At 49.3% G+C, this 25,978-nt stretch overlaps 1 protein-coding gene across 4 annotated transcripts in view; it reads left to right on the top strand.

Moving 5' to 3' along the window:
* The window catches only part of MICALL2 (MICAL like 2), a 35,422-nt gene extending 11,337 nt beyond the window's left edge, over window positions 1–24,085 (top strand). The window contains exons 4-19 of one of the 4 annotated variants that reach the window (XM_079321175.1): window positions 2,346–2,506; window positions 3,123–3,244; window positions 3,597–4,268; window positions 4,462–4,631; window positions 5,484–5,559; window positions 5,700–5,815; window positions 6,353–6,502; window positions 9,159–9,214; window positions 9,603–9,726; window positions 10,169–10,259; window positions 10,622–10,695; window positions 10,982–11,096; window positions 11,994–12,040; window positions 12,132–13,474; window positions 13,539–20,139; window positions 23,670–24,085. In XM_079321175.1, the coding sequence (XP_079177301.1) occupies window positions 2,346–2,506; window positions 3,123–3,244; window positions 3,597–4,268; window positions 4,462–4,631; window positions 5,484–5,559; window positions 5,700–5,815; window positions 6,353–6,502; window positions 9,159–9,214; window positions 9,603–9,726; window positions 10,169–10,259; window positions 10,622–10,695; window positions 10,982–11,096; window positions 11,994–12,040; window positions 12,132–12,217 (2,060 nt within the window). In that variant the 3' untranslated portion in view covers window positions 12,218–13,474; window positions 13,539–20,139; window positions 23,670–24,085. Of the gene's footprint in view, window positions 1–2,345; window positions 2,507–3,122; window positions 3,245–3,596; window positions 4,269–4,461; window positions 4,632–5,483; window positions 5,560–5,699; window positions 5,816–6,352; window positions 6,503–9,158; window positions 9,215–9,602; window positions 9,727–10,168; window positions 10,260–10,621; window positions 10,696–10,981; window positions 11,097–11,993; window positions 12,041–12,131; window positions 13,475–13,538 lie in introns of those variants that run through there. The other 3 variants (XM_079321174.1, XM_079321173.1, XM_079321176.1) reach the window with 3 other exon arrangements.
* The last annotated feature ends 1,893 nt before the right edge of the window (window positions 24,086–25,978 follow it).

Genomic DNA, 25,978 nt, shown 5'->3' with positions numbered 1-25,978 from the left:
TTGCCTCCTAACAAGCTTGAAAAAACAAAATAGACTGCACAGAGGCCTTTTTGGTACCAGAACTATTTCACTGAGGGGATCTGAACTCTTTGTACACCAGTCTACAGTTGCACCAGTGCTTTTTGGAAAGGTACTGGGCTATGTCTTGTCTTTGAAACTACTGCCTTAAAATTTAAAATAAAATCTAAAATTTCTTATGGTCCAGCCAGAGAGGAGCACTGAAGGTTCCTCTCCATGGTCCCCACCTCAGCTTTCCATTCCCAAGCACCTCCACCCTTGTTCCAGTCTTTGCCATGCCTGAGGGCTGGTGAGAACATGGAATAGAGCAAGGCTGAGCTTGCCTGTGGGGTTGTGCCAGTGTGACAGCATCAGTGGAAGGGCTTGTACAGCACAGCAGCTCTGAGAGGAGGAGGGAGAAGAAAATGATCACCCTAACTGACATAATTGTGATAGAAATTCTGTCAAACATAAAACAGGCCACAGGGCTGCCAAGGCATTATATTCACATACTGGAGAGTTTAGCTGGGCTCACAGGAACATTATTGTAGTCCTGGCTTTAAGCTCACACAAAATGAAATAATATGATAAACCAATTTTACAGGTTCCTCCAGAGGAAACTTTAGAAAGTGGGACATGAATGACTTAACTGGTTAAGGTGAATCTAAATGGAGAGATATGTATTGAAAATGTCCTACATTTTGGGAAGAAAGCACAATTCACTCAGAGCTGTCTTTAATATTTAAGCTCTTCCTACTTCTCCACCTCTTTACACATTTAAGCATGCTTTTTCTCTCCCTCCACAACTTCTTCCTTCCCCTCTTGTTTTTTTATTTCTTGTTTTAAAACTGTTCTGATTGCAGTCAAACAAATTCCATCATGTTTGTGCCAAGTGGTGAGAATCTGGGTCAGGCTGGGGTCTTTACCCCCTCCCCCTGCATCTTGTCCACCACATCATCAAGCACAGCACATTTTTATACTCTCTAGTGTCCCACAAAACACTTTGGTTGCATTCCTGTTGCTGGGGTGAATGTGAATGTCTGAAAATGAGCCCAGCCTGGAATGTGCCCTCTGACACCAGGCAGAATCATGGAATCACAGTCATGCCCTTCAGATGGGTTCCAGCAGGACCACAGAATAAGCTGGACACAGGAGGACAGAGAGAGTGGGCTGGCAATGTTTAGTGAGGTCATGCTTTTGTGGAAGGAGAGTTGAAGCCACCCATCTTTGTGCTGGGCTTTGGGAATTCAGTAAATGGCACAAGTGGGAAGTGAGGGGCTGTCTGAGCCTCAGCTGTTTACTGGATCAGCTGTCCCCTGGTCCCTGCAGCAGGAGCCCTGGGTGTTTATTTGGAGAGTTGGCCTTCTTGAGGGCAGACTGCTGGGAACTGGGCTCCCTCTCTGCTCCCTGCCCTTTTTGTGTTTACTGAGCAGGATATAATCTCTTTTCAGATGAGTGGCCATTTAAGTGTCACTTGGAAAGTGAAGCTGTGGCTCAAATATCCCACAAGGAGCATAGAGACATCTCATTTAGAATAGGAAGTGGTGCAAGAATAACATCCCTGTGAGACACGTGGGGTTTGTGTCTGTAAAAGTTTTGCACAAAGCCTTATTTCCCAGGGAAGTTTCCCTGTACTTCCCAGGGCACAGGTCACCATTCCCTGCTTGACTGAAGTGTGTTGGAATTCTCTTTTCTCCATTTGTAGTGAATTTTGAGGGGTTTTATTTATCTGCAAAGAAAAGAGAACTGGGTATTTTCAGGCTGCTTGTGGCAGGTCTTGATTTCCACAGCAGCACCTCTATGGCATCTTCAGGTCTTTGCAGAATTACCCATTTTTAGTGGTCATTTCCACATTCACAAGGCTGTTTGCTCTGTCCCAGCTGGGATGTGGATGCAGCAGTGGATGTTCAGGCTGTGGGAAGTCTGGAGCACAGCAACTTGAATGAAGCAAACCCTCTGTGCTTCAGCTCCCTAGCCATAACATCTCTGCCTGTCCCAGCAGGACCTGTTTCAGTTGGGACCAGTTCCAGCCAAACCACTGGAATTGAAAACCCAAGGTCTTGTTCTCACCATCAATGGATGGCAATTTGCATTTTTTCACTTTTGCATTTTTCTTCATGAAATTCCCTGAGAAGAGAAAAATCAGCAGTTTCAGAATGTTGTTACAATTCACTTGTTACCTCACCCTTCAGTCTAGTACAGAACTGCTCATAAAGGAGGTCTGTGTCTCCTTATGTGATTTTCATCAGGCATCTCTGGATATTCTTACTTTGTAAATTATTCCTAAATCTGTGATTTTTTTTTTCCTTATGTTTCATTAAAAATATTCCCTTCTTCCATCCTCTCAGTTGGAGGCATGGCTGGGATCAAGCGCCCTTCCTCTGAATCTCCAGAGCAGCATCCTGGGAAGAAAACTGCTCCAGAGCCTCCTAAGCCAGTGCCACCAAAACTGCCTGCTGCCCACCCACCAGCCAGGGCTAAGCCAAAGGAAACCTCCCCAGTTACCACAGTAAGAAATGGGTTTGGGTGTTCTTTATACTTTTAATCTGAGATAGAGTGTACTGGGTTCGTTCAAGGCTCCTGGTGGTAAGGGCTTAGTCACTAAATTTTCTGTTTACTATGAATGATTTAATCCAGAGGCCTCATTCTGGCATAGATTGAGGTGGGAGTCACTGGAAAACCATAAGTCAGCCTAGATACCTTGAGAACAGCATGTGGTGTCTTAGGACATGGATATACTATTCCTAGATATTGGGGATGGAGATTTTTACAGGATGTAGTAGTATTTTTGCTAGAAAACATTGGTCCAACTATTGTATGTGGTTTCAAAGCAGAGTAGGGATAAAAACAGGGTAGAAACCCTTTCCCAGCTAATTTAAATCAGAGACCTTTGCCTGTAGGCAGACAGGGCACCTCTGGCTTTGTGTGAACATATTCCCCATACTCTGCCTTCTGAGGGCTGTTCCACTTTTGTGACTTCCATGACAAAGGGATTAGTGGCAGAGGGGGTTTCCTGGATGTCACTTCTCTGTCCTGGCTGTGCTTGCCAAACCCTTACCTTGGGAGATTTGCAGCTATGTCCAGGGCCATGGTCTTATCTGCTCACCCACTGCTTCTCCCCACAGAAGAGGGTCCTGGCAGAGAGTGGGAATGTCCCCAGCAGCAGCTGTGGGGTCTGTGGGAAGCACGTGCACCTGGTGCAGCGCTACTTGGTCGATGGGAAGCTCTACCACAGGAACTGCTTCAGGTACAGCAGCTCTTCCAAGCAGGGGCACAGCCCTGGGGGTCACAGAGGGCCAGCCTGGTGCTTTTGGGACTGGAGAGTGGTGTGGCACACTTTTTTCAGAGTGGAGGCAATCTGGGCTTGCTCTGTGTAAGGGAAGCCATCTCCACGAGTCTGTTTTCATCTACACCTTTCCTGCTTCAGGCTGTGCTATCAACAGCTCTTGTTCTGGTGCCTGAGGAATGTGCACACAGGGTCTGCTCACTGCCAGTGTGGTGCCTTCACCCTCCTGTGGATGGTGGGGTCCTGCCTGCACTCCCAGCTGTGTGTCTCCCAGCACTCTGGAGGATGTTTCCTGAGACTTTTGTATCCACAGGTGCAGGCAGTGTTGGAACTTGCTTCTTCCTGGAAGCTACAAAGCTGGGCCTGAGCCTGGTACATTCATCTGTACCAGCCACCAGCAGCCAGACAATGTCCAGATCTCTGGTCTCCACAGTACTGGGAAAAAACCTGACAGTACCTCAGCCCCTACTGCTGCCAGGCCTTTCCAGAAAGCAGCAGAACCCAAGAAACCAGAGCAGGTGTTGAAGAAACCCAGCCAGGAAGGCTTCACTAATTCAACCAAGCCATCTGTTTCATCTTCTGGAAGCTCTGGCTTCAAAAGTGTAAATACTCCATGGTCCTCCTCAGCTGTAAATAAATCAGATGACTGCAAAGGTGCCTTGTTGGGGAATAAAACAGATCTCCATGAAGGCACCCCATCGAGGCCTCCTTGGACATCCTCCACAGCTAAAACACAGCAAGCCCGAGAAAATTTTTTTCGGTCGTTGGAGTCCTCCAGCAATAAATCTTCTGACACTCAAAAACAAATCCAGTCCCCTCATGTTCCTGATAAAAGTGCCCCTGCCAGAAGCACTGCTGAGGTCAGTCGAGTGAATGCTGGGAAGGATCAGGCTCGTAACCACATTATCCAGGCTCTGTCTGCATCAAGCACTGCTCCAAACAGGCCAGGAGGACCTGGTTCCACTGGCTCCTCAGCACATGGCAGGTAAGCACTGTTTCCCTTTTTACTGCCAAGATATTCCTTGGGATAATTTGGAGAAGGCCCTGCATCTTTCTTTGCTTTGCTCTGGTTGTTCTTGTGGCTCAGTTGTAGAGGGGCACATACAAACCATTGGAACAGAGGCAGATAGAAAGGTTCATCCTTCCAAAAAGACTCACTAAATTGTTCTTTTTTGCAGTGGCAAGTTTTCTCCCACCAGTTCTCAGAGCCCAGCTCCAAAAACACAGTCCAGCAAAACAGGGTACACAGCACCAAAGCAGGAAAAGATAACAGACCCTGTGCCCAAGAGCCAGGCTGCCAGCAAACCTGTTGAGTCTTTGCACAAGCCAGAGTCAAAAGGCATCAAAGGTGAGGATGAATGATTCACACAGTTCTGCCTGGACACACCACTCCAACTTCATGCCTTCCTCTTGGGCTAGTACAGCAAATGTGTCCATGGCTCCTCTCCTCTATGTCTGTACCACTGTGTAGGGGTTTTCTGAGCTGTGGGGCTCAGCACACCTCCATTTATCCCTGTGCATTTGTTCCCTTTACTACTCTGAGGATCTTCAGGTATTTGAAGTTGTACTTGCTGTCATCAACCATTGGGATCATGCTGGCTTTCAAAGGCTTAGGTTTTCCCTTGCCAGAACTTTGGGATGATTTTTTGATTGCAGTTGCAGGTCACCCAGCCTCCTTGTCTGTTCTGAGCCAAGCTTCCATCATGGTGACTTAGCAGTGGGCCAGGGGTTGATATTCTGGGGTTCCCAGTGTCCCAGACACATTCAGGTGGTTGGTATTTTTCTAGGCCAGAAGAAATGTCTGTTTACAGTTTGCTATGACTTTGTGGGGCTTTTTGTCTCTCCCTTTTCCTGCCCCAGCCTTTGGTCTCTTGAGATCTGAGCTGTTTGTGTTGTATTGCTGTTGAATGTGCCTGTTCATGTACTCTATCTGAATTTCTGTAACTGTGTAGCTTTTAAAGCATTTGATCTAAAAGGAACAAAATGCCACTGAGATTATTTACTACCTATTGTATCTGAATCTATCCATGTTAAAGTTGTTGAGCTGGTGCTGGTTTGCTGCAATAACATCATAGCACCTGCCCCAGTGCATGGCTTATCTCCTAGGATTCTCCTGAGACTCAAATCTAGCTTGTTTCTTTTTATTGGATGTTTTTGTTCTTGTTTATTTTTATTTACCTTGCTATGTTCTTTTCTTCAGGAAGCACAAATGTTGCTGACAACAAGTCTGAGAGCCCAGAAGGGTGGAGATCTCGGTTGAAGCCTGTAGCCAACAAGTGAGTGTCTTTGGAGCTGGTGGGTTTCCATGACAAGTGCCATGGATCTCCATCCCAGGAGGAGATCCACACCAGAATGTCCAGAATGTGGACCATTCTGCAAGAGGGATTGTTTCCTACCTTTGTCTTTTTCCTTGCAGGGACCAAGATTGCTCTAAGAAACCTACTGATAACTCCCAGGTGGGAACTGGGAGCCCAGCACACAAGGAGCCAAAGCCAAGCCCATTAGTTGTCCCACCAGCAAAGCAGGACTCTGGTATGAAGGATAAAAGCTTTGTCTTCATTTTGCTTATCAGGAAGGGGACAGGCATTGGTACTGCAAGACCCAAGTGAGGAATGTGTTGGTGGAGACTGTGCCTTGCTTTCAGGGGTCTTGCTCTCTGCTTCTTAGCCTTGTGGTGCCTTTGTTTTGTCCCTTTGATGGGTGGCCTCCCATCCTTTCCCAAGGAGAGGGACTCAGTCTCCATAAGGTTCCCTTCTTCTGCAAGACAGCCAGAAAGATTTCCCTTACTCTTCTTCTGCATGATTGTGTAGTGTTGAGAAATCTTAGTGATGGTTCCCAACTGTTTATTCTCTTCCCAAATGTTTATTCTCTTCTTACTCTGGCCTTATAATGAGTGTTTTTTCACTGCTTACTTTGGGCTTATGCCCTTCATTATTATCAGGAGAGGAGGACTAGGACTTAAAATGGAGTTTGGTAGTGGTGAATGCCAGAAACATTGGGCAATAAAGGGATTTTTATGAAATGAGGATTGAAATTTCTTACCCAAAATCTGTGTGTTTCTTAATTTAGCTTCATCTGGTGGATTCACAAAGAAGTTGTTGATTCCCAGCTCAGATCTTGTCAGGAGCTGTCAGAATGCAAAGCAAGACTGGAAAGATCCTGGAGCGTCTGCCAAGAAGGAGGAAGATGGCAAGCAGTTGAAAACAAACACTGCTACATGTAAGATCTCTTCTGCCTACTAAAATCACTCTCTCCTCTGCACTGTCAGGGAACAGCCTGAGTGGTCAGTATGGGTTATGTGTCCCAGAGTTTTCTGTGGCTAACCCTGTGGCTGCTGTCATGTTCTGTCTAATTAATTTTTATTAGCCAGCTTGGCTTAAGCAGGAAGCAGCAAGGCCAGAGAATTCAGTGGGAAAGGAAGAAATTGAAACAGGAATTTTTCAAGGTCGCTGCCCTGTCATTCTTTAGACTTAGTGCTATGAAGAAGACCATCTCCTAATTTGGGGAACTGGGATCTGGTTGATGTCTCTGTTCCTCTTCAGTTGGGTGGCTTTAGAAAATAGTGGAATGCAGAGAATTGTCATCCAGAGACTCCAGCTGGCAGGACCCACAGGAGCAAGAGCCAAGGCTGCTGTTTCTTTGACTTTCAAAGATGTCCTGACCAGTTTGTCCCTACTCTTAATTCTGTTTCTTACTCCTATTTGTTCAGCCACAGCTTTACTGTGCACCTCTCCTCCAATGCTCAGTTATCCTTGCTCTGACATATCCCACTGCAGTGCTAAGAAAATTTTCTGGAACTAACTTGATGTTTGCTGCTGTCCAGTTTGCTCAGCTTCTTAATCTCCCCTTTCCTTACCCCATCTTGCTGTGTCTTACCTGTCTGGAGTAGAGGATTCTCACAGCAGAGCTCAGTCCTGCCCCTGATGTTTGTCTTGGAGCAAGCAGGATGGGTTCTGATGGCTCAATGGCCTCATGCTTTATTTTTTGTCAGCTGGTTCCAGCATTGTCCTTAGCCAGCATCTTTGACAGCTACCAAACATTCAATCTCCAGTTGTGCTTTTTTAAAAGTTGGTGTGCCTCCCTTGCCAGCATTTTCCCAAAACTTTCCACCTCCTCTTTCCTCAGACTCAGCTCCAGGGTTCAGCATCAGTCTCTCCCAGGAAGTGAGCTGTTAACATAAGGGAGGCCAGGTTTATATCTGTCTTTTTAAAGGTTAATGACTGCCATAGGGGAGGGCCATTGGGAAATTTTCCTGGCAGTCTCCCCCTACTTTTCCCCACCTGAAAGGCTGGTTCCTGCTGCTGTCACTGGGCAGGCTGTAGGTTAGGGACAGAGCTGTTGCTCCTCTGTGTAGTTTATCTCAGCACTCAGAGAGAGCTGTGAACAGTCTGTTCCTGCTATTCCTGCCCTCAGTCCTGGGGTTGAGTTGTGGATGGTGGATGTTTCTGTAGATCATTCCTTTTCTTTGGAGATAGGTGGTGTTTTCTGTTGAGAAAGGAGGCTCCAGGGTTTTCCTGCTGACTGTCCTACTTCCAGCTTGCTGGCAAGCAGCCAACCCATCCTGTCTGTCAAGCCAGAACCTGAAGGTATCAGGGGATATCAGATGCTGAGCTGGTCACAGGGTGTCATTTTACAGGCTCTTCCCTTCCAGTGACCGTGGAGAGAACTCCATCAGTGATGCAGCTTTCTGCCTGGGTTGGAAGTGCTGCAGAGGCCACTCAGAAGGAGCTGGGAGTTCCAGGAATGAGCTGGGAGAGGGAAGGGTTGTTTGGGCAGAGAGCTTGAGGCAGGACAAGTCCCTCTTGGAGGAATCTGTGTGAGTTGCAGGCAGTGCACAGGCAGCAAACCAGCAGCATCCAGAGGACAGAGATCCCTGACAGAGAATCCTGCAGTGCAGGGACAGCACAGCCACATCCAGCATCTTCTCCTTTTGCACTCCTAGGAAGCACAATAGAGCAAGGGCTGGGCAGCTGGAGAACTGTCCTTGAGCTCTTCCTCAGCCTCCAGAGACTCTCAGGAGGCTTCCCTAGTCTGTCTGTCCTTTCTCCTTGTGTGTGCTGAGCCTGCATCACTGCTGCCTTTGTTACAGCCTGTTCTTCTGATAGCAGAGTTTTCCTTCCTTATCTCATCATCCACTCACGCCTCTGCTCTCTCTCTGTGGTAATTATCCAGCCCAGCCCCTCGGGTATCCAAATACCTCACACTCTTCTGTAGTTATCCTTGCAGCACAGTTGGGCAGAGGAAGCTGAGGCACAGTGGAACAAATACACCTTGCTTAAGGATTGATTTTAATAGGTGTCCAGGGCCTAAATAATGCTGTGTAGTGGGGCCTAAGGGACTTCTCACCTAGGAAGTGTTTTGTGGGAGGAATTGAACTTTAGTTTCCTGGGATATACACTGAGGTCCCCTAGACCATCTTTGTTTCATCAGTATTTACTGATAGTCTTTTTTAAAAGAGCACTAGAGGGACATTTTTAGTATGTCTTGTTGTTTCTTGTGACAGTAACCCAGACTTTCTGTGCTATTCTTTGGAAGCTTAATATGGAATGGGTTTTACCACAACAAATACCTTTGGGTTTTAACAAGTTGGTGAATGAATATGGAAGTCAGTATTTTTGGGTGGAAGTTCCAAAGTCACACATGAATTAGGTAACTGTCTGTACCCTGAAAGCTGCAACCTGTGACCTGAGTGTCAAGCCACAAGGAGTAAATCAGACTGAGGGATATGTCTCTTCCTTTGTGGGTGCATATGAATGATCTGTGACCTCTGTTGGGCAGCTGGGACCTGTTGTGCTCTGGCACTGTCCCACACCATAAAATTATTTAAAGGTTGTTTGACATTCTTTGTTTGATTTTTTTTTTCTCTCCCTTCTAGTTAAAATCTCTGTTCCAAAAAGCACAGGCAAGCTTCAAGTGGTGTCCCCAACCAAGGTAAGACTGGAAACCAGGTCCAAGGGGTGCAGGCTGGGGTTTTTGAATATCTTTCTGGAGATACATTTAAGTTTGTCCTATTGGGAGGGTTTATTTGGATACCCAGGGAAAGGGTGAAAGGCTCTGGGGCAGAGATGAGGTGGAGAAGCTGCTGGTTATCTTCCATGCAGGGAGACAACCAGAGCTGGAATGATACAGAAGCAAAACCAAACTCTGATAGATGTTGCATTCCCCACAGAAGGAGGGAGAATGTCTGCAGGCTGACATGTCCCTCCCAGGCATGGCTCTGTACCTGGGCTCCTCATGCCCTTTCCCATCTCTGTTGTGACCTCAGCAGGCAGTCTGAGGGTTATTGTGCTGTATTTAGTTCTACATTTTTTTTTCCTAGCTGCACCCAGACTACCTCCCTGAGGAGAAAATCCAGGAGAAGGTTCGTGACATCGAGAAGCAGCTGGATGAGCTGGAGCTGAAGGGAGTGGATCTGGAGAAGCACCTGCGTGCCTGTGAGGGAGGTAAAGGACACCTGGAGCCTGCTCTGCTCTGGTGGGAGTTGTGGGGCTCATGTCCTACCCCTGGGCACTCTTGGCTCCATTTTTAGGAGCTCAGGTGAGACACCAGGTTGCCAGAGGTATGTGTATACAAAGATAAAGCCCAAGGAATTTTGAACCTTCTCTGGCTGTTTTGTAACATATTTTTTGAGCAATGTCTTGTGTTAATTTGATTGAGGATCAGGGAGTTTTGGGAGTCTCGTAGCAGAGTATCCATAAGCAGCTTCCTTGAATCCACAGGGAGTGACCTGCATCCCTTGCACCCAGGAGCTCCAAAGATCACATGCTTTTACTTGAGGTTTCCTGGGGCTCACATAAGTCATCCTAGGCTCTCCCTCAAGAGATTGTGTGTTTGAGCAAGGGGGGCTGAACTGATGCAGCTTCTTGCCCTTTGTCTCCTCTGCAGATGAGTCTGAGGATGCCCTTATGGTGGATTGGTTCAAACTGATCCATGAGAAGCAGCTGCTGCTCAGACAGGAATCAGAGCTGATGTACAAGTGAGTACAACCAGAAATTCACCTGTCTGCTTGTGCACTTCCTGTGAGCAGTGAAAGAGGAGTGTGGCAGCCCCAAAAAATGATGTGCCAGTTGGTGGGATGAGAAGGATCTAGAGTGTCTCTGGGAGAACTGCCAGCATCATGATGTGTTATAGCTGGTGGGCCTTTGAGCACCCAGGCTCTGTGAAAAGCTTTGTGAGGAGGGAAGCTTCAGAAATGTGATGGAGGAAGATTTCCCCTGACCCACCAGGCCCTGCTGAGGTCATGGGCAACACAAAGATGAGGCTTTAGCATGACAGGAAAAGGATCCAACCCTGGGGTATGGCAGGGCAGTAACTCATGACTTCTGCCATTCCTTCCAGGATGAAGCAGCAGAACCTGGAGGAGCAGCAGTGGAATATTGAGATGGAGCTGCGAAGCCTCATGAACAAACCAGGTAAGGACTGGTCACACTGGGAATCCTGCTGGCCCCAGGAGCTTCCACTTTGTGTGCCAGCCCTGGGATGCCCTTCAGATCTGAAGGCAGTGCCAGAGATTGCAGGTGTGGTGTCCCCTGTCATTCCCTGTGACATCCAGCTCACCTCTGCTTTGTGAGGGGATATGGGATGTGCCCCTGAGTGTGAGGACAGTAAAATTAGCCTTGCTGGAGCAGGGTGGAGGCAGGAATCACAGTGGGGGGTACTGCCTGTAGCTGTGAGATGGGCTTCCCTTGTCTTGTGCAGAGGAGCTGAGGACACCCAGGGAGAAGGAGAGGGAGAAGGAGCTGCTGGAGTCGTACCTGAACACGGTCAATGATCGGAATAATATTGTGGATTGCCTGGATGAGGACAGGATCAGGTGAGGGTGCTCAGATGCTGGGAAATCAGCAGCACTGCTGTGTTCCACTGCTGCCCAGGCTGGAGGGGTGGATGAGTGGCTGTAGCCTGACTTCTGCTCCATGAGGGCTGGGTGGTCGCTTGTCATCAAGAATCTTGTCCCAAGTGCTGCTGTCTTTGCATCCTTGGCAGCTGTTAGAAGGAGATCAGGACCACAGCCCTGTTCTCTCTCAAGCTAAAGTTGCTGTGAGAACAGGGCTGTGAAAATGTGTGGAATGCAGGGAAGAGAGGGAGAGGCTGAAGATGGGGAGGCTGGAGGTGGCATGGGAGATGTAGGAGGAATCTGGGAACATGAAGTCAGGAATGTGCTGGTCTGCTGCAACAAGTGAAAGAACAACTGTAGCCAAGAACTGGATCCTTCCCAAGTTCAAAGGAAGACTGCTGTGTCAAGTAGCTGGATTTGTGCCTCCTGATGCTGAGAGCAGCCTCCATTTCTTGACCTCAGAGCACCAGCTCGTGCCTGTGGATTCTGGTACTGCCCAGGACAAGGTGGTGATGGTTTGTCCCTGATGGCAGTGAGCACCTCTGTAACACCCCAGACTACTGTGTCTCAACTTCATTCATCTCCTGGGATGTGGTGGTGTCTCACCACTCCATGAACTCTGTGATTCATCAGTCAGCTGGGAGAAGGGCTGGAAATCCCCACACAGGCCCTTGCTTTCAAGGGAACCAGATGCAATTTCTAATGTCTAAGACTCTAACTGTTGGGGTTTTTTCCTGCAGCTTTCTCAGGGTATGCCATGGTGATTGGTAATTTCTTACTGTGGAATAAGAGCAGTATTTGCATGGACTTTGTTGTCTACCAGCTTGTCATAAACACTGCAGAGTTTTCTAATACTGTGCTGCTGTTCCATTGCAGAGAGAAAGAGGAAGACCAGATGTTGGCAGACATGATACAGAGGTTGGGTAAGGGCCCTTTCTTCTCTTACAGAGCAGCACTGGGGCTCACTGGGGCTGTGGGTCTCAACCTGCTTTGTGTCTGCTCCCTCTCCTGCAGATGGATCTCTTGAGAGCCAGGAGCCAGAGAGGAAGAAGAACAAGTTCTGCTTGTCCAAAATATGGAAGCAGAAAAAACAAGAGTAAAGCTCAGGAGCTTGATATTCCTTTTCCCAGTGGCCCAGAGAGACCCATCAAAGGTGTGGTCCTTCCTCAGTGCTGCTTTCTTGGAGCTGTGCAGGACTGTGAGAGGCCCCAAGAGACTTATCAAAGGTGTGGTCCTTCCTCAGTGCTCCTTTCCTGGAGCTCCTGGACTGTGAGAGGCTCCTCTGCTCCCTGATGTGGCAGACTGCAGGTTTGCTGACCAAAGGGACAGTGTGAGTCCCCTCTGGCCCTGCTGTGGGGCCCAAGGCTTTGCCAGCACATGGACTTCTAAGACTGTTTTCCTTCTTTAGCTCTGGGTCAGAGCTGGTTCAGCCTTGTTGACAGCTCAGGAGGGCAGAGCTCAGTTTGCCCACCCAGTTCTTGGGTCAGTACAGTCCTGAGTGCAGGAGCATGGCACCCCATGGTGTCCCAAACCTGCCAGCAGGGCTGCACCCAGGACACTGCACTGGGCTGTGGAAGGGCCATTGTCCCTCCCTTCCTCCCTCTCTGATTGTGCTGTGGCTCTTTGGCCAGGATCAGAGATGCAGAGAGGGAGATGCTACAGGTCAAGAGGGATTGATGGTTTCCCTCTTACCACACCAGTGCAAACTGGAGGCCCCATGTCTGCCAGGAGCAGAGAGCAGAACCATCTGTGTCTGTGGTGTGGGGTGTTCTTGACCCACAGCAGTTTCAGCAATAGTGATTTGTTTCCAGACCTCTTTTAGAAGTTGCTATAGGCCAATTTCCCAAAGCATGAGAGGCTGTTCACTGTTTCATTCCCTCTGTGGGGGAGATTTGTAGCCTCCTTATTTCTCTGACTGCTCAGTGAAGCAGCATTTTCGTTGTCTCTGGCCTATCCTGATGAGAATGGACGGAACTATTATTTTTATAACCTGGTGCTAACTGGGAGCACAAGGGAATTCATGCATGTTCTGCATGGGACCAGTATTTCAGTTCCTGAGCTCCATCCTTGGACAGCCAGTGCCCTCAAACAGTGTTGTGGGTCACCTTGGTGAGACCAGGAGTGTAGGAGCAGATTCTGGGCTGTTGCAGGGAGCCTTTCCTCTCTTCCCTCCTTCCAGTGTTTGCAGCCCTGGCTGCACCCTCATTTCCCAGACAGCCTGGGGAGCAGGGATGGAGACAGCCATGGAGAGATCAGATTAATTCATGATGCCTCTGCTCTGTGTGGACCTCCTTCCTCCACGCCAGGTGCTCGAGGTTTCTGCAGGTGCTGCTGCCCAGCAGGAGCAGGGTTTTGCAGTGCTGCTGCCCAGCAGGAGCAGGGTTTTGCTGTGCTGCTGCCCAGCAGGAGCAGGGTTTGCAGGAGGAGGTGTGGTCCCGCTGTGCCGGTGGCAGAGCAGAGGCGATGCGTCCCTTTCCCACGAGGTGGCAGTGGGACTCTCCGGCCCGGGCAGGGACGGGCTGGGGCGGGACCCGGTGCCCCAGGGGCTTCCCGGAGCCCGCAGGGGGACGGGGGATGTGTGAGTGGTGGGATACCCCGTACCTGCATATGCTTTTGCCCAATAAAGAATTACTGGAGCAAATCTCAGCATCCCAGAGTGATTTGGGGATATGGCTGTCCTGGTCACTGTGTACCTGTGATGGAGCAATCCTTGCCCAGAGCTGCACGTTCTGGAGGAGCAGTGGCACCAAGGGGTTTAACACTGACTTTGTTTAGGTGTCAGACTCACCCCTGCTCTCAGGTAACTGCAATTCCCCCCCTTGTTGCTTTAGCAGTGTGGGGTCCTGGCCAGCAGATAGGGGAGAGACAAGAGGCAGAGCTTGTTCTGCCAGAGCTGGAGTGTGGCATTGGTGACCTGAGTGGCAGAACCATGGTGTCACCAGGTAAAAGGCTGATGGAGGCTCTGCCACCACACTCTGCTCCATGTTGGCCTGTGCTCACCCAGAGGGAAGACAAACTGGTTTGTGGGGACATGCTGACCACAGGATTGGCATGCTGTGCCTTGACATCCTCATCTGCTTGTCAGGAAGCTGTTTCTTTCCTGGGGCTGTGTGTAAACATGAGAGGAGGGAGGAGGGTTCCTCTTCCAGACCTGGGCAGTAGCAGCAAATCCTCAGAACTAAACCTGCCTTTGTGGGCTGCCAGCTGAGAGGAAGCAGCTGAAACCATCTCTGCTGAAGGAGAGAAATACCTTTCCTGATGAGCTGTCCCAGGCTGTCTTATTGCTGGGCTTTCATCTTTTCAGGCTCTGATTCTCCAGCCTCAGGAAGTTTAGTCTGCATGGATCTGGAGGATGGTGGCAGCATCATCCAAACTCATCCAATCCTTCCCTCTCCAGTCTTCACCTACCTTGAAAACAGGCACGAACTGGCCCTCTGGAGAAATATGATAATAAAGTGCTTAAACAACAACCTCAGGGCCCTGTGGTGGCAATGGCTGGACCTGCTGTAGGGTTTGCTTTTGTGAGAAGGCCAGGCTGCTTCCAGACAGCAGGCAGGGGTACACCTGCTGTCTAAATGCTCCAAGTTTTATCCTTATGGAAGGGAAAACTGCTCCTTTTCCCATCTGGAGTCTGTCTGAGATGGTAGCCATGGTCTAGGGGATATGAGGCTCACCTGGAAATGCTGTGTGTGTTCAGGTTTTAGTGATCTAAACTCTCAGCACTGAGATTGGGAGGGGATACAGAACCCAGCCTGCCTCACCATGCTGCTGGTGCAAGGCTGACTGCAAGACTAACCTCAGTTATTTTGACACCAAAGACAGGAGGGGAAATAGTGGAACAATGATCCAAACACAGCCTGCTCAGAGTCCCAAACTCTTGTCTGTATTGATGGAATGCTGTCTGACTGTGGCCAGGGTACCCCAAAACCAAGCTCTGTACAGCCTGTCCCACAGCTCCTGCACACCCTGACAAGTGCTGATGGTGACCATGAGAACGACCCAGCTTGTTCCTCCTTCCTCTGCCTTGAATTTGGGACTCATAGGATTTGCAATTCCACCATTCTCCTAATCCAGTGCTTGAAAGGAGCCCTAGAAGAAAGAGCTAAGCTGTTGGCTGAGGTGGAGAAAGGGAATGGCTTTTCTCCAGCTGGCTGCTTTTAGCTGAGCTGATTCCCCTGCCTGACCCCTGTTTGCTCCCCTGGCACGAGCAGCTTTGCTCACCCTGTGGAAGTGCTCCAGAAGCAAAGCAGGAGGATTTGGCCCTTGAACTGAGCAGGAAGGGAGGTGTTGGGAAACCAGCTCTCGACTGCCTCTCCACAGTGGTCACTCCTGAGTAATTAGGCAATCCAGGCACCCTCCTATAACTGAGCAGGAATCAAATTCCTCTCCCTTCTCCATGAGAAAGGGCTGTTTGTGCTCTGCTCCAGCCCCAGCAGACGCTGAGCCCCGAGGTCAGACTGGCAGGGGGTTGACAGATCCATTGCTGTGTGCATGTGGGTGTCTGCATTTCAGTGATGACTGAGAGCTTAATTACTCTTCTAGGTCAGCTGCTCCACTTCCAAAATGATTCTAAGGGGGCTGAGCTTCCTGCTCATTTCCTGATGGCCTCCAGTCGGGTTTGTGGCCTCCCCAGCTCCTGGATACCTGGAGTACCCCCACTGCTTTCTTTGTAGCTGAAGAGGAGTGTGGGGGCTGCACAGGGCCGGGGGGCTGCACCCCTGAGCCTCTGCCATTTAGGGGGCTCTTGGGGATCCTTCTGCAGGTTTGGGGTGAAGGGAAAGCTGCTGCTGGTTCTGTCACTTCCAGACTTGCAGATGAAGCTGTGATTAGGCTCTGTTTGTGTGTGTGTGTGTGTGTGTGTGTATGTCTCTCTCTTCTGCTGTTTTCTTTAATTACAATCTCCGAGGTAATTTCTGACGCATCATTAACAGTTCTGAGTAAACAAGGGGAATTCTCCAAATTATTTGCCATGAGCACAAAGGGAAATCGACTTTCATCGTTTCCCTCTTCATCCAAGTAAGAAGCTGATCTGAGCATGGGGAATGAAGAGTGTATTGTAGCTGCCCTCTGATGCTTTGAGTCTATTTGAGACAGATCAGCAACACATCCAGCTTTTCCATCTGACTGAGGCAAATCCTGCCCACAGCTTTTTGTCCCCACTGCTGAGCAAAGTGGCTGGAGCTCCTCACCATTGCAACTGTACATGCACAGTGCTTCTTGCCCACGAGAGCTTTGGGTGCTGTCTTTGAGCATTCACCTCGTTTCCACTTGGATGAATTGGAGCATGATCTGCTCAGGAGATGGGACAGTCCAAAAGCATCCTCAAGGCTGAGTCTCAGCCTGGAAGGTAACACCCTGGTCATGGCTGTTGGGTTGAAAGGTGATACTTGAGACCAGTGTGGATTTAATGGGGGAAAGAAGGAGCACTGATACAGATAGAGTGCAGGGTTGGGGAGGGAAAGAAGGAGCACTGACACAGAAGAACATGGAGCCCAGGAAACTAGGCCTGGTCCAAAGCAAGAACTCACAGGGATGGTGTTCCCTGTGAGAGCCACAGATACAGCTGGAAGCTGTGGCAGGAGGAGCTGGCTGGAGAGGACTGCCTGGAGAATCCATGGGAGAGCATTCCAGCCCAATGCAGAGCTGAAGGGAAAGGAGCCTCGTTCGAGGGGTGGCACGTGGAGCTCAGGGGTGGCATTGCCTCCCTTGGAGCATCCCTACCCCTGCCCTGCTCTGGCAGCCCCTTCACCCAGGCTCCAGCACGGTGGAAAAGCATCTGCCCAGCAGCCGAGGGAGCGAAGATGATTTATATTCATGCTGCAGCTCTGCCAGCCGTGACTCTGTTATCTGCCATGCATGAATATTGTTTGAATACGGAGTTTGTCGTGACTATTCTTCCGCGTGAAACGGGGGATTTGCTGTGGGATGGGAACCCTCCCTCTGGCTGTCACTCAGGAGGGGTTTCCTTTTCCTGTCTCGCTGCAAGCCGCGTCCCCAGCAAGGTGAGACAGTGGACACTTTTTCTCTTGTTAATATCCATGTCTAATCTCCTCTCAGAGGGGCCCTTTGTCCTAGACTGTAGCCAAGATGAGTAATTCAGGGATAGATGAGACGCTATAATTGGTTTGTGACAAATTAAAACATTTTTCCTTCGGAGCTGAGAGCAGGACTGTGGTCTGGAGCTGTCAAGCGTCACAGGGGAGGGCGATTTTCGGAGTAAGCGCATTGCAAATTGGCTCCAGATATGCCTTGGAGTCTGAAATTAAACTCCAGCTGGTGACTCTTCTCAGTTGGGGTTTTGTTTTAGGGGGGACAAAGGGAACATGTGTGTGGAGGGACGGCCTGATCGATACAGAGAACGTGACTGCTTTTTACATTGTGCCCTGAGCTGGGAACCAGAATGAGCCGTGGTGGGGATGCTGGGGAGCACCCAGGGACTGAGCAGGCCAAGCACCAGGGCTCACCACTGCCTGTGTTTCCTTCACACTTCTCTCAGTGGTTCCTCCATCACATCCCAGAAAGGAAGAATCATGATGGAAAGCTGCAGATCACACCATCTCCTCTCTTGGTCACAAGTGGGTGCCTCTTTAGGAGATGCAGGTTGGTCCTTGCCCTGTAATAATTGTTTTACTGAGCCAAAAAGAGTTCCTCACCTCCACCAGAGAGCAGGGGAGTAGCTAAAATTCAGGAACACAGAGCAGGACAGACTGCTTGATGAAATACTTGGTTTGACTCTAATATGTTTATAAGCTGGTCTAGGGCAAAGGGGTGGAGGTGTGAGGAAAAGGATTTCCCTATGCAACTGCTCAGCTCAGCTGTGTGGTGAGAGCTACAGCAGCAGCATCTCCACCTGCCAGTGAAGATGGGTGGAGAATGAAGGAATGCATGGAAAGGATGTGGCTTAAAGGAAGTTTAAAGACACAAGGGGAATCACCATGTGGGCTGGTTTGTGTGTAAATGGTGGTGGGGAAGAAAACCTCAAGATCCTATATCTGATACAGAAGAAAAGGGAGGCCCAAGGAAGGGATGCTGTGACTTCCATGAAGGCTGTGTTTCAAAGTGAAGGAAACAGTCTGAAGAAACAGTCATAGTTATGAAAACAGAGCAAGTGTAAAGGCTGTTAGTGAGTTGGAAGAGTTCAGACCCTGGAGGTGCTGGGTAAGAAAGGAGGAGGTCTGGGCATCTCTTAGAGGAATGAAACAAGCAGGCCACCGTGGCAGGGTGATGGTGATGGGGAGTTGGGGGGCTTGGAAGGAAAGATCAGAGGATCTGCTTTAGCAATGGAAAGTGCATAGATGCAGCAAATCCTGAAAGGCAGGATCAGATGGTGAGCTGTGACTGGTGTCACTGGCATTAAGACGTTAGCTAATCCGGTTTAAGGGGATAAGCCCAAGAAAAACTGTGGAGACCTAAATTGGAGCTTGTCACTCTCCCGTGGAAAGCAGAAGTGTAGAGGAGGAGGAGGAGGAGGATTTGCAGAAGGAGGATGGTTGGTCAGAAACAGAGGGTGAATGGAGGATGGCTGTGAAGATGAAGGGTCAGGAGGGATCAGGTGGGAAGGAACAGGAAGGACAGGAGTCACCAAAAGTAGAGAAACCCAGGAGCCTTCTGGTGTGCACAGTCCCTCTATTAATAACTGTCCTGAAGCCCATCCTGGTGGTGAAGCTGTCAAGGTAGCAGGGGATCTACAGAAACCCAGTGCTTTTGGTCTGGGCAGCTTAAACGATGCATATCAAAGCCAGGATGCAAATTGTGTAAGTGTGATGTAGGTCTGGCACTAAAGTGATAAGAGTCATATCAAGGGAATAACTTAATTAACTGGTCTTGATCAAAGAACTATATGAATTCAATAGCCCAGTTTTCAGTGCTAAATGATGAAGTTTAGAAAAACTGTACTTGACACAATTATCAATTTTCCTGTCCGAGGAGCTTTGAAGTGCCATTAAGAAGGGACAGTCTATTGTTCTGTTTAGGACAACTTCTTCCTTTCAATGATCAGGAAGCAGAGGGGCTCTCTCTCCTTTTCAAGTGCTCATTTGAAATGGTCTGAAGCATAATAAACACTGGATGTCAAGGGGAATGGTACTGTGGATTTCACAAATTAATTGTTTCAGATGATGTAAATCGGGAGCAAAGAGCTGCCCTTTCCCTGCCATCCAGAAAAAAAATAAAGCAAAAAACAATCAAACAAAAAACCACCAAAAGAAAAAAAAACAACGACAAAATATTTTTATTTCCCTATAGCTTTCACTTTGCTCAGATTTTTGGATGGTAAGTGGTCCCATTTAACTTCCATCAGTCCTTCTGTCAGTCCTGATCAGTCCTTCCATCTAGTCTTTCTGACAGACCATGCTGTTCAAACAAGATGCTGGGTATGAGGAATGAGTCAGGCTGTGGAAAGGCTTCTGGAAGTCTTTGAAATACTGAATGCCATGTCTGTCTATCCAACTTGGATGTGTCTGTATGTACCACAGTGCTGGTGTATGTCTCAGGAGCTGTGTTCCTGTGCTGAGTGACACTTTGGGCCAAAGGGAAGTGTCTGGCCAGGATGAAGCACAGTGCTCCAGATTCAGGTGCTTTGTGCTGCTGAGCATCCTCCTGGTGATGGGTTCCTCAGCTGCTGCCTCACACAGGTGCTGCACTTGGGTTTGCACCTGGGTTAATCTGCATTTCACAGTTATTTTGAGGGAGATGGGGTGTGGGCAGCCCTGCACCTGCACCATTGCATGTACCCTCCTTCATTTGCTGGTGGTTTCTCTCCCCTCCCTCCAGCCCATCTGGTGTCCTGGAGACTCACCCTTTTGCTTAAGTGTAGTGCAGGAGATGGGTCTCTTCTCTGCTGACCTCAACCAGGGATTCCTGAGAGGCATCTGCACATTTGGATGTGCCTTTCTGGAAAAGGATGTCTAAACCTTGTCAGTGACAGTAGTGGGAGTAAAACCCTACTGCTTCCAGCTGCTTCTACCTGTGAACAGACTTCCCTGCCCTTCTCCATTCTCTGGCCACTGTGTCCTTCCCACTGGTAAATATCTCATTCCAAAGGCAGGGAAAACTGGGAATGTGTCTTCTCTGTCCAGTGCAGTGTGAGGCTGCTGTGAAAAGCTGAGAAGCCTCAGAAAGTCCCTTGGGAAATCGAGGATTAATTCAATTTCTTAACTACTCCAGGACTTCCCTCTGCAGAACACAGATGGACTCTGAAATGAGGTGGCTCCTCCTCCTGAGCAGAGGGAGGGAATGATTTCCAAAGCAAGCCCAAATTCCTCTTGCTCGGGTGTTCCCCAGAATAAGACAAGCAGTGGGATGATTCCCTCTCCGAGCCACACTGCAGGTTTTTCTCCAGGAGGTGGAAGGAAGCTGGGTGCTGGTAGCCAGGAGGCAAAGCTGCAGCTGGCCACGCCAGCTCCGAACAGCGAGGGCAATTAGAGATCAGAAGAGCTGGGGTGGCTTCGTCACATTTCCCTGCTGCTGTTCTGGAGGTGATAATATAATTCATATCAGAAGAGTTAGTGGGCTGAAAATGAATTGGAGAAATCAATCCAGAGGGTATAAATGAATTAGCATGTAAATGAGGACACTTGCTCTACATAGTTTAATATTGCCTGCAGCTGTAAATAATTCCAGGGATGGAATCAAAAGCCGCAAACAACTTCATTTTTGTGCTCCTCCCCTGTCCAGGAGCACCTGCAGCTATCACCGACCCACCCTTGCAGAATCATTGCAAGGGAATTAAAGGAGATGAGATGTATAAACTCTTTTTTTTTTTTCCTCCCCTGATTGCCCATTATTTACAAGACTGCTGCTCCCAGTTCTGTGCATCAAGTCCCTGTTTGTGCATGCACATGGCAGTCTGAGTGGTGGGGAGGGGGAGGTGGGCAACCAGACCTAGTGCAGCACATCACGAGCTACCCTGGTCACCCTGTGTGTGTGAAATAGCAATTCCTCACCAAGCAGCTGCAGTGTGAAAACTCTCCATTGGGGTGGAGGACTTAACCTCCCTGGGGTGCCTGAGGGTGGGAGAGGTGGGTGCTTGGAGAGCAGGAGCTGGCTGGGGTAGCACCTTGGTTCTTGGAGCTGTCTGGAGAGAAGGCATTTCCAAGGGATGGGGAAGCATTTGCACACTTATGTGCAGTCTGGAAAACGGGATGAGGTGCAGAGCCAGGTCACCAGAGAGGGAAAGGTAATGGGAAGCCCCTTTATGAGACATGACCAAAGGAGCACAACTTATTTGGCCTAATGAAAGGAAGGCTGAGAGATGTGATTGCACAGGCAGATAAACACAAGAGAGGGAGAGGAGCTAGTTAAGCTAAAGGCCAATGCTGATACCAGAACATGCAGATACAAACTAGTCATGAATAAATTTCACAGGGAAATGAGATGGAAGTGTCTAAGCACCAGAGCAGAGACTATGGACGAGTGCTGGAGAGTCCACACAACCAGGCTGCTCTTGCTCTGGCGTTTGACTGTAAAATAGGATTATAGGAGCAGGTCCCTGGAGATCAGGCAACTACATTTTGTGATCTGGGAAGTTCTGCCTGTTGCCAAAAGCCCCTTTATTATTCTGGCAGAGGAAGGATGCAGATCTGAGGAAGGGCATATGTCTCATTGAGTGACTCCAAGAACGGTTGTTGAGAGCTTTTGGAGTGGTGTTGATGACAGGGGGTTAAAGATGATCCTCAACAGTCTTTTATCAGTACTTCCCTCTTGTTTTTTGACACTGACAGATCACAGACTTCCCTCTTTCATCAGGTTGGAGTTTCAGGTTCTGCACTAACTAGATCTCCCAGGTGGACTGGAAACACTGATTAAGATGGATAGAGTGAAAGCAAGTCCATTAAATTGTTAATAAAGAATATTACACACATACCTTAATCTGCAGCTAGCCTGACACTTTATAAAAGTACATTAGGATATAATCCAATTGAAGCCACAATATCGAGAACATCTTATCTCATCACAAATTGAAATTATATCATATTCCTCATTTCTTAAATTAAAAAGCTAAAACCTTTTAGTTTGCTCTCATATGCTTGTGTAAAACTTAATCAGTGGTTTTAACAACATTATTTTTCAATATGGGCCATTTCTGCTCTCATTTATTTACAAGAGAGAACTTCCTGGTAGAAGAAGTGATTCAATTTGCAGGAGGATACATCAAGCACTTAAGGATTTTGTGGGGATTGATTGATTATTTATCGTGTTATCTTGCCTGGAGACGTCTGATATGGCTGTGCTTTTGCTATCTCTCATTCCACCTAATGCTCTCCCTTTGCATCTCGCTCCCCTCGGTGCCAAGGGCTCTGCTCCTGCACACACGTGTCTGCACGAGCACGTTGGGGGGAAAGGGGGTCAGGGGAGGCCAGGCTGAGGTTGTCCCTGCTGGGATGGAGATGCAGGGCTGGGCAGATGGCAGAGATTCATTTTGCTGGGAGATAGCACAGAGGTGAGAGAGGTGGAAGGGTGGTTTGAAGTTCTGCTGGGTTTGAGCTGCAGCGCTGCTCAGCTGCGCTCCTCCGAGTGTGGCAAACGTGTGCTTCCTTGCAAGGGAAGGAGCTGGACACAGAGAGGCTGGATGGTTTGCTGGAAGTGCTCCAGGAGCAGCCCTGCAGGGCCATCAGCTCTGTTTGGTAGCTGGTCACCTGGGGCCACTCTTCCCAGGTAGCCAGAATCACCTTCAAGTTGCCCAGGGAGGCACTGGATGGTGTCCTGGCACATCCGTGGGACAATGCCTCCCACTCAGCTGAGCTGTCCCACTGATGCTGTGGCTTCTCCAGGGATCTTTGGGAAAACATCTTTACACTTATGAGGATTCTGGTGACCTGATAAGGCCAGGATTGGGGTGCAGAGAGGAAGGGGCCACATTTTCATGCTTAAAGGAAGCCACTCTCACAGCAATGGCTGATTATCTCCCACTGCTTCACTGTGGCAGAGGGGCTCGTTAGCAATGACAATTACCATGTCCTTCATGGAGGTGTCAACACAAGGCCTAAGGGTGACATGCAAGATCTCCATTTGAGGGAAAATGACCCTCAGACCCCTGCAAGAGAGCTGTGGCTTGAGCTTTGTCTTGAACGTTGGCCACTCTTTAGCACTGGAACATGAGTGGGAGAAGGAGGGATGTTGTCATCAGTGGGAGCTTTTGGCCTCCCATCCCTTGTAGGGTATTGGATATATCAAGAAAGAAAACTTTTTTGATTTTATGCAAGAAAATGATGACAGTAGAAACTCCAACCAAACCCTCGAGCGTTTGGACTGTGGTTGTCTGTATGGCAGGGGAGGCACCAGGAGCAAGGATGTTTGAGGTTTATTCTTTTCACTGCTGCAGATTTTGGCAAATTACTCTCCCTGCCATAGTTTTCCCTGAGCAGTTTGAGATCAGCTGGGTTTATTATTTTATGAGTATTGGAGTGCAGGAATTGCTGTCTTCTGGTGAAAATAAATACAAAAATCCTGAAGCACGACTCCAAAGAGAGATGAGCCTGCAAAAAAATCACCGTGCTGGAAAGGGAGTATGTTTGGTTTGTCTTATTTTTCTTTTGCTTTCTGGGATTTTAGGATTCCTGTTGCAGGGATTGCAACAAGATGACAAACTAGAGAGTTTTCAAAATGGAAACACAATCCCCTGACTCCAGGAGCTCAGACTTAAATATCAACAAATAACTCAGGACGCGGTGCAAGTGCTGATGGAGCAGCTGACTCGGCGAGCGTGGAGGTGAGCAACTCCAGAGCCCCACAGAGCCCCAGAGCTCTGATTGCTGAACCCAGTGGAATGAATTCCTATATTGGATGATCCATGTGCATGGGCCTCTGTGGGATCACAGCCAACATTTGTGAAGTGCTGTGAGATGCTTGGATGAAAGAGACCACAGAAGAGCAAAGTATTACTTTTTCATGATTGCTGCAATTGCTATCCTTGGGGCTGTCCAAATATTGTTGTTCCAAGTGAAAATATAAAATCATTTTGGCATGTTTCTGTTTTGCATTGGGATAAATAGAAATGCAGGAGGGGAAAAAAAAAATCTCCTCCTAAGAATGAGAGAAGGAAAAGCAGCCCCTGTGCAATTTGTTACACATCTCATATGTCACTGATTGCTAGCTGTAGAGATATTTAGAGGGAGAATTTAGCCAACCCAGTGCACAGCCTCTGGAGCCCTGGCTTCTGCTTTGGTCCATGCTTGGTTGAACCTTTACAGCAGCTTTATGGCTTTTCTGCACAGCATTTCAGGAGAGGCTTTGATTCTGGAAGTTGCCAACTGCGCCGAGTGAGGCTAAGATGCTTAATCAAATTATTTGAAGGGTGTTGGCCAGAACTGGGCAGTGACCAGTCTCTCTGTCCTAATCTCTGGATTGAGATGTCAAGCTGGCCTCCAGCTCAGAGCACTGAGCTCGCCAGGAGGCAGAGGGGGGAAGAAATCTCAGGCAACAAACAGCCTGGCAGGGCTGCCCGTGGTGGGAAGAGCGAGTGGCCATCAGGGGCCGTGGGGTGGGGGAGCCCAGGGGGCTCTGCATGTCAGGAAGGCTGGACAAAGCTTCTCTAGCTGTCATGTAACAGGAACAAGGTGATAGTTGTGCCTCATGCTGCCTTCCTCCCACCAGGCTGCAGGGAAGAAGGGGGAATGGGTGGGATGTGCAGAACTCCTGGATGAGGATGAGGATGGGTGCTTCTCTCTCCCATGTCAGTTTAGGCTGTGGCTGAGCAGGATAGAGGAACAAGTGGCCTGGTGTGGAAGAGGCACAGACCAAGCCATTTTGAACTTGGAACCCATGCCAGGTGCTATGGGGAGCTGGGGCTTTGGTTGTAACCTTGCAGAGAATGGTGCAGGGTGGGTGGTGTGGGATGGGGCTGGCAGAGGGCTCCAGGAGATGAGAAACACAGTAGGAAGCAGGGACTTTGGCTCGGGGATGCGCTTTTCACTTCAGGGACCAGCTGGGAATTTCACCCACCTGCTCTTCTGCTCAGTGTTTGGTTTTATTCACGGTTAAAGATGAAGCCAAAGCACCTGAGAAGGAGAAGGCACATGCTGCAGCAGCCCAGGGCAGCTGGGGTGGGGTGAAGGGGAAAACCCACTCACATGGGGACGAGGGACCCTCCTGTGCCCTCCTTCCCCTCCTGCTCTGGGGACTGCAGGCAGATGGGCTTTCCCCAGTGCCAGGGCCAACACTTGGCACTGCAGCACAGGGAGCTGCAGATCTGGCTCTCCCCTCCAGCTGCCTGGGTGGGCAGGGTCTCTGCCTGTTCCTGAGCCCCAAAGCGTCGGGACCCCCTTTGCTGCGTGAGCTGACACCACCTGAGGCGCTCCCTGGACCACTGCCCTGAGCATCCTCCCTCTCTGCCCTCCCCGGAAAGCCAGAGGCTGATTTCCTACCCACCATCAACTGTTCTTCTGCAAAAACCTCTTTGCATCTCCGGGGCCGCGCGTTCGCGGGACGGCGCTCGCCACCTGCGGGACCCCACTCGCCACCTGCGGGACCCCACTCGCCACCTGCGGGACCCCACTCGCCACTCGCGGGACCCCGGGCCAGCCCACCCCGCCCCGCCGGGCACCCGCTGCCCACGGCACCGCCGTCACATGTGTCCATCAGCTGATGGGGAGGATGACTCAGCCGGCAGCTGTCGGGCCCCTAAAATAATGACAAAAACAATTAGCAGTCCAAGCAGTAGCCTCTCCTTAATTATCTCCTCCGAGTTTAATTAACTAGCTAAATTATCAGCAGTAATGTAGGCATTAATTATGTCAAATTACAGTGTAAAAATCACAAAGTGTGGAAAATGTCAATTCAGCTGCGCTCACCTGCCGGGCTGAGACAGTGCCGGTGACAGAGGCTCAGCCTGGCACCGGGGAAGGGCTGCTCCCCCTCCCCGG

This window comes from Erithacus rubecula (assembly GCF_903797595.1).
Source record: "Erithacus rubecula genome assembly, chromosome: 17".
In the NCBI taxonomy this organism is placed as follows: domain Eukaryota; kingdom Metazoa; phylum Chordata; class Aves; order Passeriformes; family Muscicapidae; genus Erithacus; species Erithacus rubecula.
This window is presented reverse-complemented; position numbering and strand designations above follow the sequence as displayed.